Source organism: Lathyrus oleraceus, chromosome 4 (assembly GCF_024323335.1).
Source record: "Lathyrus oleraceus cultivar Zhongwan6 chromosome 4, CAAS_Psat_ZW6_1.0, whole genome shotgun sequence".
Classification (NCBI taxonomy): Eukaryota; Viridiplantae; Streptophyta; class Magnoliopsida; order Fabales; family Fabaceae; genus Lathyrus; species Lathyrus oleraceus.
The window spans coordinates 40,088,051-40,099,588 of NC_066582.1; the positions used below are offsets into that span (position 1 = coordinate 40,088,051).

The 11,538-nt window shown below is 40.2% G+C and overlaps 1 protein-coding gene across 1 annotated transcript; it reads left to right on the top strand.

Moving 5' to 3' along the window:
* Positions 1–1,114: 1,114 nt before the first annotated feature.
* Positions 1,115–1,657, top strand: LOC127135889 (uncharacterized). Its single transcript, XM_051062515.1, has one exon. The coding sequence runs from the start codon at positions 1,115–1,117 to the stop codon at positions 1,655–1,657; it is 543 nt and encodes a 180-aa protein (XP_050918472.1).
* Positions 1,658–11,538: the final 9,881 nt, after the last annotated feature.

The following is an 11,538-nucleotide window of genomic DNA, read 5'->3' on the forward strand; positions in this document are numbered from 1 at the left end:
GAAGGATGATTTCCCCTTACCACATATTGATACTCTGGTAGGCAACACTGCAAGTTTTATTGTATTATCCTTTATGGATGGATTTTCTGTATACAATCAAATCAAGATGGCTCCAGATGACATGGAGAAGACCACTTTTATTACCCCTTGGGGCAAGTTTTGCTACAAGGTGACGCCTTTCGGTCTCAAAAATGTCGGGGCAACTTACCAAAGAGCTATGGTCACTCTTTTCCATGATATGATGCACAAGGAGATAGAGGTCTATGTCGATGACATGATCGCTAAATCTCATAATGAAGAAGATCATATGAACCATATGAAGAAGCTGTTTGAACGCCTCAGAAAGTTTAGATTACAATTAAACCCTACAAAATTCACATTTGGTGTTCGTTCAGGGAAGTTGCTTGGTTTCATCGTTAGTCAACGAGGAATTGAGGTGGACCCTGACAAGGTCCGAGCTATACAAGAAATGCCTGCTCCACGCACCAAGCGGGAAGTTAGAGGGTTCCTTGGACGTTTGAATTACATCTCAAGGTTTATCTCACATATGGCGGCCACATGTGAGCCTATCTTCAAATTACTTTGAAAAGATCAAGCAATTGAATGGAATTCTGATTGTCAAAGAGCTTTTGAGAAGATCCGTCAATACTTGCAAGAGCCTCCTACTCTGATTCCACCTATCCCAGGAAAGCCATTAATCATGTATCTAATTGTGCTTGAAGAGTCAATGTGATGCGTGATGGGGAAACATGAAGAAATTGGTCATAAAGAAAATGCTATTTACTATCTAAGCAAAAAGTTTACCGATTGTGAAAGACGATATTCGCTTTTGGAGAAAACTTGTTGCATGCTAGCATGGGCCGCTCGTTGTTTGAGGCAGTATATGATTTGCCATACTACTTTGTTGATCTCAAAAATGGATCTAATAAAGTATATCTTTGAGAAACCTGCCTTGACTGGAAGACTTGGCCATTGGCAGGTGCTTTTGTCTTAGTACGACATCCAATATGTGACCCAGAAGCCAATCAAGGGAAGTGTGTTAGCAGAGTATCTCGCTCACCAACCAGTTGAAGACTATCAACCATTGAAGTTTGATTTCCCCGATGAGGATATAATGGTGTTAAAGGATTGTGAGGTCCCAGGCCCAGATGAAGGACCAGAACCAGGATGTCGATGGAAGCTCGCATTTGATGGTTCCTCCAATTATAATGGCCATGGTGTGGGAGTTATTTTGATGAATCTAAATGGTGGCTTTACCCCTTTCACATCAAGGTTATGCTTTGATTGTACGAATAATGTCGCAGAGTATGAAGCTTGTATCCTTGGTATTGAAACCACAATTGATCTTCGAATCAAGATCCTTGAGGTGTATGGAGACTCAGCCTTGGTGATCTATCAGGTCAAAGATGAATGGGAGACCCGTGATGCGAAGTTGATCCCGCATCGTGCTCATGTTGTAAAGCTAATTGAGTACTTTGACGATACCACTTTCCATCACAACCCAAGAGTAGAAAATCAAGTGGCTGACGCTCTAAAAACATTAGCATCGATGTACCAAGTCATGTTCCATAATGAAACTCTGATTATTCGAATAGAGCGAAGAGAAGAGCCCGACTACTATCAACTGATTAAAGAAGAAATTGATGGTAAACCATGATTTCATGACATCAATCCAGAAGATGCTACATTGTTGGATAGGAAAATGCTGAGGAGGTTATCATCAAAATTATTTTTGAGCAATGATGTCCTTTACAAAAGAAACCATGACATGGTTCTGCTCAGATGCGTGGATAGACACGAAACAGACATGTTAATCAAGGAGATTCATGAAGGATCCTTTGGAACCCATGCTAATGGGCATGCCATGGCCAAGAAGATTTTGAGAGATGACTATTATTGGTTGACCATGGAGTCCGATTGTTTCAGCTATGCGAGAAAATGTCATAAATGTCAGATTTATGTTGATAAAGTGCATGTACCGCCAACATTGCTGAATGTTTTAACATCGCCTTGGCCTTTCTCAATGTGGAGCATCAACATGATTGGTGCTATAGAGCCTAAGGCTTCCAATGGTCATCGCTTCATCCTGGTTGCCATCGATTACTTTAATAAATGGGTGGAGGTTGTTTCCTATACCAATGTGACGAGACATGTGGTCGCTCACTTTATCAAGAAGGAGATTATCTGCTGTTATGGAATCCCAAGCAAGATCATTATCGACAATGGTTCAAATTTGAACAACAAGAAAATGACATAATTATGTGAGAGTTTCAAGATTGACCATCATAATTCTTCTCCATATCGTCCAAAGATGAACGGTGTTGTTGAGTCTGCCAACAAAAATATCAAGAAGATCCAGCAAAAAATGGTGAAAACCTACAAAGGCTGGCATGAGATGCTGCCATTTGCTTTGCATGGATACCGGACCTAAGTCCACACTTCAACAGGGGCAACCCCATTCTCCTTGGTCTATGGGATGGAAGCAGTTCTCCTAATCGAAGTAGAGATACCTTCAATGAGAATATTGATGGAGGCAAAGCTAGATGAAGATGAATGGATCTAGAACAGTTATGATAAACTTAAACTTATTGATGAGAAGCGTATGACCGCTCTGTGCCATGGAAAATTATACCAGCAATGAATCAAGAAAGTGTTTGACAAGAAGGTCCTCCCTTGAGAGTTCAAGGAAGGGGATCTCGTGCTCAAAAAGATCTTGACAGTGCACAAGGATTCACATGGGAAGTGGACTCCCAACTATGAAGGCTCATACGTTGTAAAGAGAACATACTTTAGAGGTGCTCTGTTCCTCACAACTATGCATGGCGAAGAGCTCACTCACCCTGTGAACTCTGATGCAGTCAAACGATACTATGCCTAACAAAAACCCGCTAAGTCGAAAACCTGAAAGGGCGACTTAGGCAAAAAATGGGTTTCCCGGTGGACTGAAAACCCGAAAGGACGGTCCAGGCAAAAGTTAGGGATAATAAAAAATGGTAGCTCGCTAAGTTGAAAACCTGAAACGGCGACTTAGGCAAGAAAGAGCGTCCCGATGGATTGAAAACCCGAAAGGGTGATCCAGGAAAAAATTAGGGATAAAAGGGCATAGACTGCTTCAGTTGTCACTAATCAACACAAAAGAGCTAAAGATGGAAGATCAATCCAACGACTCCCTTCAGAAGTGAGGTTTTGTGGAGTCATTATTACTAAGGATAGTAGTAGTCATTGTGATTCAATATAAACCTTTTCTCCGTTACTGATCGCTCGACTTTATGAGTCGAATTGGGGTACAAACTGCAAGTGCACAGTTCTATCGTGTAGTTTTAAAAGATATCGATCCCACAGGGACTTATGAATCGATATACCGTTATCTAAGGTTACTTCGTAAAGCTAAGGTGAATAATGTTTGATTGTTTGGGGGAAAGATAAAAACTAAACTAAGATCTAGATTAAATATTAATAAAGCGGATATCGGTATGTAGTTCGTCGTAATTAGGGAATCAATCCTTTGTCGGTCTCTTGGTTTTAAAATAAATCTTTTAACCGACTTAGTCTTGATTCCTTATTCCGCTTACTTTACATACCGATATCTAAGCGAATTAGCCAGACATGCTAAACAAACTAAAATACTTATCATGCATAAACAGACTCATCCCAGGCAGATAATATAAATAAATAATAAAACAAAGCATTAAATAATAATTAAAGAACCTGAATGAGTTAAACAATAGTCTTGAACACTCCACCACAAGCCGGTAGGATTTGTTCTTGGATTCTTCAATTAAACAACAAATTAAAACGAAGGAAATAAAACTAGATTCTAACGTAAGGTTAGATCCGGTAAAAAGGTGCACAATAGTTTCCGGTGTAGAAACTATTGTGCGAAAAGAATTAACTAAATGCTAAAAAGGAAAAAGGAAAATAGAAATTGCAAGGGAGATAGTGTAGAACTCGTAAAAATAATAAAGAAACAATACTGCTTAAGTTGCTGGAAAAGAAAATGTGCAAAAGCGAAAACGGCAAAGGAAAAAATGTGGAAAAACTTCGGAACCCTTTTTGGTTTTGCAAGTGGCTATTTATATATGCTTGAGTAACCGCTTCCGCTGCCAAAAAGGTCTTCAACGTGCATAAAAGCATGGCGTGGATATAGGGCTCAACACTCCCTCAACGCTCAACGTCTCTGAGGCGTTCCTTGCGCCAAAAATGTAGGGGAATGGTGTGACGTTCGTCACACCATGTGTGACGTCCGTCACAGGAGTGTGCAAGGCGTGACGCTCGTCACGCCCTCTGTGACGTCCGTCACATGCACGGCACCTGCGTTTTGTGCTTTGTGTTGGGCTTTGACATTTGGTTCATTTTCTCTCCTTTTTGCACTCCTTTTCTTCCATTTTTACTTGTGCTTCAAAATAAGCCACCTGAGAAAAATAGGAAGAAAATACCGCGTAATATCTAATAAAATGAAGTGAACTGAAATAAATAATAATAAAATTTAATTGAATTAAGTCCTAAAATATGATATAATTTCGTGTTATCAAACTCCCCCATACTTAGATCTTTGCTTGTCCTCAAGCAAAATTCAGTATAGAACTCGTTAAAGGTTTTAGCCAGATAAAATTTCAAAACACACATCAATTCGTAATAGGTTGCAAGTGGATTTAGTTTAGAAGCAACTTGAGTTTAATCTTGGCATCAACGACCACCGTCACAACCTAGATAACCCTGCCTTATGCAAATCAGTTCAAGTACACTATGATAGCTATCCTGGTTCCTTTACTCTTATTTCACCCATTTTCATTCTAGCGAAATCACATTAAGCCCTTTATCTTTTCGCGCACATAGTGGAGTAACCGGTTAGTGATTATGATCCCCTTTTAGCTAGAAGTTCTGGTACATAAGTCGGATAACTTCGTTATTCATCCCATTGCAAATTGCGGGGGATCGAACCGTAGTTCGCCCTACCAAGTTCAGTACCAGAAACCTGCTGAACCAACTTGTAATGGATCTTTCATATTATGTTTTTTGTATGATCTGCAACCTTTAGATTAAGTGATCTGGTAAGGATCACCTAACTTAATTAGTGCATTTCCTGATATATATATATATTTTTTATGTTACTTTGGGAATCATTCACTTATATTCATCGGCTCTCCACGTAGTTTGCTATTAAGATGGTGCTGACTTCTCGTATAAACTACTTGGGGTTACTATAAAACTAAAAGTTCAAGGGATTGGTATAATAGGTACTTACCCTGATCTAACATGTTGAGGTTCGTTTAGAGTGTTTGGCGGTAGTAGTCTTTGTCTTGATTCGTCTCAAGATCGATAAGATGAGCAACCTTTATACTTATTGGGTGTTGAATTTTTGTTGTGGCTCATGAAAATTTGAGGGAATAGATAATAGAAATTTTTTCACACTCGGGACTTAACTTAGAATAATAGATTTTTTTTTTTAAATAATAATAATAATTAAAATAGCAATGAAAAGAAAGGTACATACTTGAAGAAATGGAAATAGAAAGAACATGGTTTCCCCCCCATACTTAAATTAAACATTGTCCCCAATGTTTTAAGGAAATGAAATGCAATATGGAAAGGAAAAAGAAGCTACAACTAAGGCTGCCTTCCGCCTATGGTTCTTGGGCCAGGTGATCTCTGACGTAAGTCTAAGTTGTCGAACCTGCTGAACAACTCAGTAAACCGCTGGTCGGTTATGGCATTCCTAGCATCCTGTTGTTGTTGCATTTGACGCATCATTTGCATCATCTCGACATTCTGTGCCTGCATACCATCAATAGCATCCATGATGTCGTCGTTGGTTGTAGGCCTTCTTCGTCGACGACGTTGGGAGGATGGGTCTGTTGCATTACCGGAAGGATTGAGCGGGACTGAATGTTGTGTAGGAGGATGATCACCTTGCTCCATATCGTCAAACTCGTCTGTGGGCGGGTTTGTTTGTGAAGGCTCGGTGGCTTCGGGAGCGTTTAGATCATAGAGGTGGCGGTCGGGGTTTGTGACATCAGTTAGGGCGATATTTGGTAGAACAACGCTTGGGACTGCCTGGTTGTTCACCATAAGATAATATCCTCCGCCTACTCTGTTCTTAATCAGGCGGCTGGATCGACAGTAGCTGATATCCATAGATAGGGGAGGTAGAGATTCTAAAGTTTGGAGTTTATCCTCTAGGTTTAGGCCAAGTGCTATGGTGGTGATTAATCCACCAATTATAAAAGGTTGTCGGCCTCTAGCACATAAGGTGCGGATATGATGAAATAGAAAGGAGGCGGCGTTTACCTTAGTATCCGGTTCGAAGACGCATTGGAGGAAGAATAGCTCCTTTGAGTTGACCTTGCTGTTGTTTGGTCTTCCAAAAACTGTGTTTTGCAGGATGCGGATAAAGTACCGGATAGTTGGGTTATGTATATGGGAAAGAAGGAGCTCTTCCCAGTTGTAGGCATCTATACCGGAAATTTTCTTGAAAAGGTCGAAAACGTCAACTGTGTTCCAGTTTGAGTTTGGAGGGATTCTGGGGTGTACCTGACCTTCTATGGGAAATTGTAGCATGGTACTCAATTGGTTTTGGGTTAAGGAGTACTCGGTGTTAAACATACGGAACGTTGCGGTACCGGTTAAAAATTCGTCTTCACCGGCGGGAGTGGTGTAGTCGTATGAACTTAAGAATCCTAAGGTTAGGGATGGGTAGGTGGGTTGATTATGAGTGCAAAGGAAGGTTAAGTCGGCTAGGCGGAGCATCCATTCGATACCTTGGAGTAATCCTAATTGTTGTAAACAAGTTAAATCGGGATACCTGGTGGAAACGACGCCTCGCTGTTGGAAACGCTCGAATTGCTCCCTTTGATAATTTTCATCTTCGGATCGGAAGATGATATTTCCGAAATTCTGATCTCCTGCCAATGTGATGAATGAATTTTGAAGGAGTGATTTGGAAAGAAAAGAAATGTATTCGATAGGAGAGAATGGTTTGTGGTGAATGAAGGAAGGTTTGGTGGGTATTTATAGGAAAAGAATTTGGAAGTTGGAAAGGAGGTGGTTGAAAAGTGAATGAATGTGGGTAAATGTGAATAAATGGGGAAGGTAGAAAGTTAAAGGGGTGTAACGTTCGTCTCCAACGGCTCCTTAACGTTCACCTAGTCTGAAGGGCGTTACGCTCGTTACAGGGGTGTGACGGTCGTAACAGGCTCTTAGCGTGACGCCCGCGACAGAATGTGTGACGCTCGTCACACTGTCTGTTTGGCTAATGTTCAGTTAGCGTCCTTCAGGTAAGTTATTATATATTATTATTTTTTTGGTTGTTTGCTACTGATTGATTTATTCTGCAATTTAATTTCTCCTGCATGCTTATTCTACTTTGTATAATAATAAGTCATAGGTAGCAACAGTAGAGAACATAATAGCTATTGCATAATAAAATTAAATAAATAGCTTCAATAAAATGATCATAATGTAATATTGGAAAGAAGAACAAAAGAAATGCGAAAAGGAAACAAATGCGAACATGAATTCAAATAACATTAATGAATAATCTAGCTTAAAACTAAATAACTAAGAAAAACAAATAAATACTATCCATCTGCACGATCTCTGGCCGGAGGAGCAAAAGAGTTAACACGATGTAGCAACTCGTGAAACTGATCTGTCATACTGCTCATGTACCCTAGAACTTCGTGTCTCATGTCAGTAAATTCTTCTCTGAGGGCGTCTTGTTCTGACATCAAAGCTTCAATGGCGGTGTTATAATCAGTTCCGGGCATATGATGCCGGAGGTCGGATACTGCTGATTCTTCGGTCTGAACAGGCTGAGGAGGAGGGTCAATATCATAATAGCCAGATGGTGTCTGAGGGTCAGATTCAGCATAAGGGATCTGGTCATCATAAGTCTCATAGTCATCACAAATCTCATAGTCCTGGATGGATTCAGTGGATCTAGCAGGAGAGGGGGTTTCGTTCAGGTTGTAGAGCCAGTTATTGCGGTTATGAACACTAGTCCTAGGATCGGGCATGGTGAATAGGCAAAGAACTTGGTTATCAATAATAAGCTCAAACTCGTCAGACCCTAGGTTTGCTATAAACATAGTGTTGAAGAGGAAGGGTATACTCATAGTAGTAATGCCACAAAAAGGGCTTAGGTCAAGCATAGGCTGACGTAATCCAATAGCATTACCTATCATAGTTATCAAACCGCCTATTCGGATTGGTGCTCGCTCATCTTGGATAAGGTGGTCCAAATTAGCTAACATAAAAGTGGCACCGTTTACTGGACGGTTCTGGGAAGCACAAAATATGATGAAGAGTTCATCACGTGAAACTGAAGTACTGTTTGGCTTCTTCCCAAATAAAGTGTGGGTCAGGATCTTATGGAAATAGCGAAAGGCTGGGTTGTGTATGTTTCCAGAGAGAAACTCATGTTCCTCGGGCTCGTCATTTCCAGTCAACTTACCTCAAAAGTGTTCAAGTTCTCTATATTCAAAAAGTTCTTCCTGGCTTACTGTGAATGTGTCAAAGGAGGTAGGAAAACCCAAAAGGTTGGTAAAGTCTCTAATATTAAATTGGTACTCCATGTTGAACATTCTGAATTGGATAAAACCTCTGCTAATTCCTTTTCCATGGCTGGGTAGATAGATTATTGAGCTAAGGAATTCTAGTGTGAGTCTCCGGTAGGTGGTGAAATGTCTTAGGATAGGGGATGTCTCCCATCCTATCTGATTCAGCAAATACAGGATACTTTGTCTCAGTCCAAGGGCAGTCATAGCCCAATCATCAGCATATAAACTAGGTAGCATCTCTCTAGTGGCTAGTTCTTCAAACTTTTGTTTCTGAGCCATCCCTCTGAATTTGATACCCATACGATCAATATGTCCCATCTGGTTAGTGTTAGCTAGAGAAAAGAAAACATGAGTTTTAGTCAGGATTTGGCCAAATGCCGAAAGAAGAAAAAAAAGTTTTTAATAAATTAAAATGAATTAGGAATGAATACTAAACAGAAATTAAAAGAATAATTAAGGAAGAAGTAGGAAGATAATAATAATAATATAAGGAAATAATAAAATAATTGTGGGTTGTCTCCCACTAAGCGCTTTGTTTAAATGTCGCAAGCTCGACAAAGAAACTGTTAAATATAATCTATTAATCCTGGAGGCATTTCGTCTAAGTGTAGGATTTGCGAATCTCCATTGGTTTCCGCATAGTGATAGTGTTTTAGACGTTGCCCGTTTACGGTGAACGGTTCTGTGGATTTGCCTTTAATTTCTATCGCTCCACTGGGAAAGATGTTAGTGATATGAAAAGGACCTGACCATCTGGATCGTAGTTTTCCCGGGAATAACTTTAGTCTAGAGTTAAATAAAAGGACTGCGTCGCCTTGCTTGAAGATTTTCCTTGATATACGCTTGTCATGCCATTGTTTTGTTCTTTCTTTATAGATTCTGGCATTTTCATAGGCGTCTCTTCTGAGTTCCTCTAATTCGTTTATGTCAAGGATTCTCTTTTCACCGGCGGCTTTATAGTTTAGATTCAGATTTCTAATAGCCCAATAGGCTTTATGTTCTAATTCTACGGGGAGGTGGCAGGATTTTCCATATATGAGCTTAAATGGGGTCGTCCCTATGGGGGTTTTATAAGCAGTTCGGTATGCCCACAAAGCTTCTGGTAATTTCAATGACCAATCTTTCCTTGAAGTGGCGACTGTTTTTTCTAGTATTTGCTTGATTTCTCTGTTAGATACTTCCACTTGTCCACTGGTCTGAGGGTGGTAAGGTGTCGCTATCCTATGTCTCACGCCATATTTAAACAATAATTTTTCGAGTACCTTGGATATAAAGTGCGATCCACCATCACTGACTACTATTCTTGGGATGCCAAATCTCGGAAATATTATATTCTTAAAGAGTCTAGTTACTACTCGGGTGTCATTTGTTGGAGAAGCTATAGCTTCGATCCATTTTGATACGTAGTCAACTGCCACGAGTATGTATTTGTTACCGAAAGAGGGTGGAAAAGGTCCCATGAAGTCTATTCCCCACACGTCGAAGATCTCTACTTCCAAAATACCTTTTTGTGGCATCTCGTCACGTCTAGATATGTTTCCTGTGCGTTGACATCTGTCACATTCCTTAATAGCCGCATGTACGTCCTTCCATATAGTTGGCCAATAAAAGCCGGCTTGTAGGATTTTAGAGCAGGTCTTGGATGTACTTGTGTGTCCACCATAAGGAGCGGAGTGGCAGTGTTGGATTATATTTTCCACCTCTTCTTCGGGTATACATCGACGGAAAATACCATCGGGGCCCCTTTTGAAAAGTAAGGGATCATCCCAGTAATAGTGTTTTATATCGTAGAAGAATCGTTTCTTCTGCTGGTAGGATAAAGTAGGTGGAACTATTCCGGCAGCTAAATAATTGACGAGATCAGCGTACCATGGTGTGACAGATATAGCTAAGGTGGTTTCTACTTGTTTGTCGGAGTTGTTCTCTTCCAAAGTAGCTATAAGTTTATCGTACGAGAAATCATCGTTAATTGAGGTTCTTTCCGGTTCAAGGTTCTCAAGTCTAGAGAGGTGGTCTGCTACTACGTTTTCAGTTCCTTTCTTGTCTTTGATTTCTAAATCGAACTCTTGTAGCAACAAGATCCATCTTAGGAGTCTAGGTTTAGCATCCTTTTTTGTTAAAAGGTACTTGATAGCAGCGTGATCAGTGTAAACTATTATTTTGGCTCCGACCAAGTAGGAACGAAATTTATCTAGCGCAAATACAACTGCTAGGAGTTCTTTCTCGGTAGTGGCGTAATTCATTTGCGCTTCATCTAGGGTTCTACTTGCGTAATATATAACGTGAAGCTTTTTATCCTTTCGTTGTCCTAAAACAGCACCTACAGCATAATCGCTGGCATCACACATTATTTCGAATGGTTCATTCCAGTCGGGTGTCTGCATTATGGGTGCGGAGATCAATGCTTGCTTAAGCGCTTGAAATGCTTTTAAACAGTTATCGTCGAATATGAAATCAACATCTTTCATCAATAGTCCGGTTAAAGGTTTAGTTATCTTAGAGAAGTCTTTGATGAATTGTCGGTAAAAACCGGCGTGTCCTAAGAAACTTCGTACTTCTCTCACGGTTCTTGGGGGTTGAAGGTTTTCGATTACCTCTATTTTGGCTTTGTCTACTTCAATTCCTCTGTTCGAGATGATGTGTCCTAAAACAATTCCTTCTTGTACCATAAAATGGCACTTCTCCCAGTTAAGTACTAAGTTTACTTTTACACATCGCTCAAGAACTCTTTCTAGGTTTTCAAGGCATTCTTCAAAACTTTGTCCGTATACGGAAAAGTCATCCATAAATACTTCCATGATGTTTTCGAGAAAGTCGGCGAAAATTGCCATCATGCATCTTTGAAAGGTTGCGGGAGCATTACACAGGCCAAACGGCATTCGTCTATAAGCGAAGGTACCAAAAGGGCACGTAAACGTTGTCTTTTCTTGGTCATCAGGGTGAATTGGTATTTGAAAGAAGCCTGAATAACCGTCTAGAT

Bases quoted from the DNA above. Each gene is read 5' to 3' on its own strand.
- LOC127135889 (XM_051062515.1), top strand. From the start codon at position 1,115: ATGGTGTTAAAGGATTGTGAGGTCCCAGGCCCAGATGAAGGACCAGAA.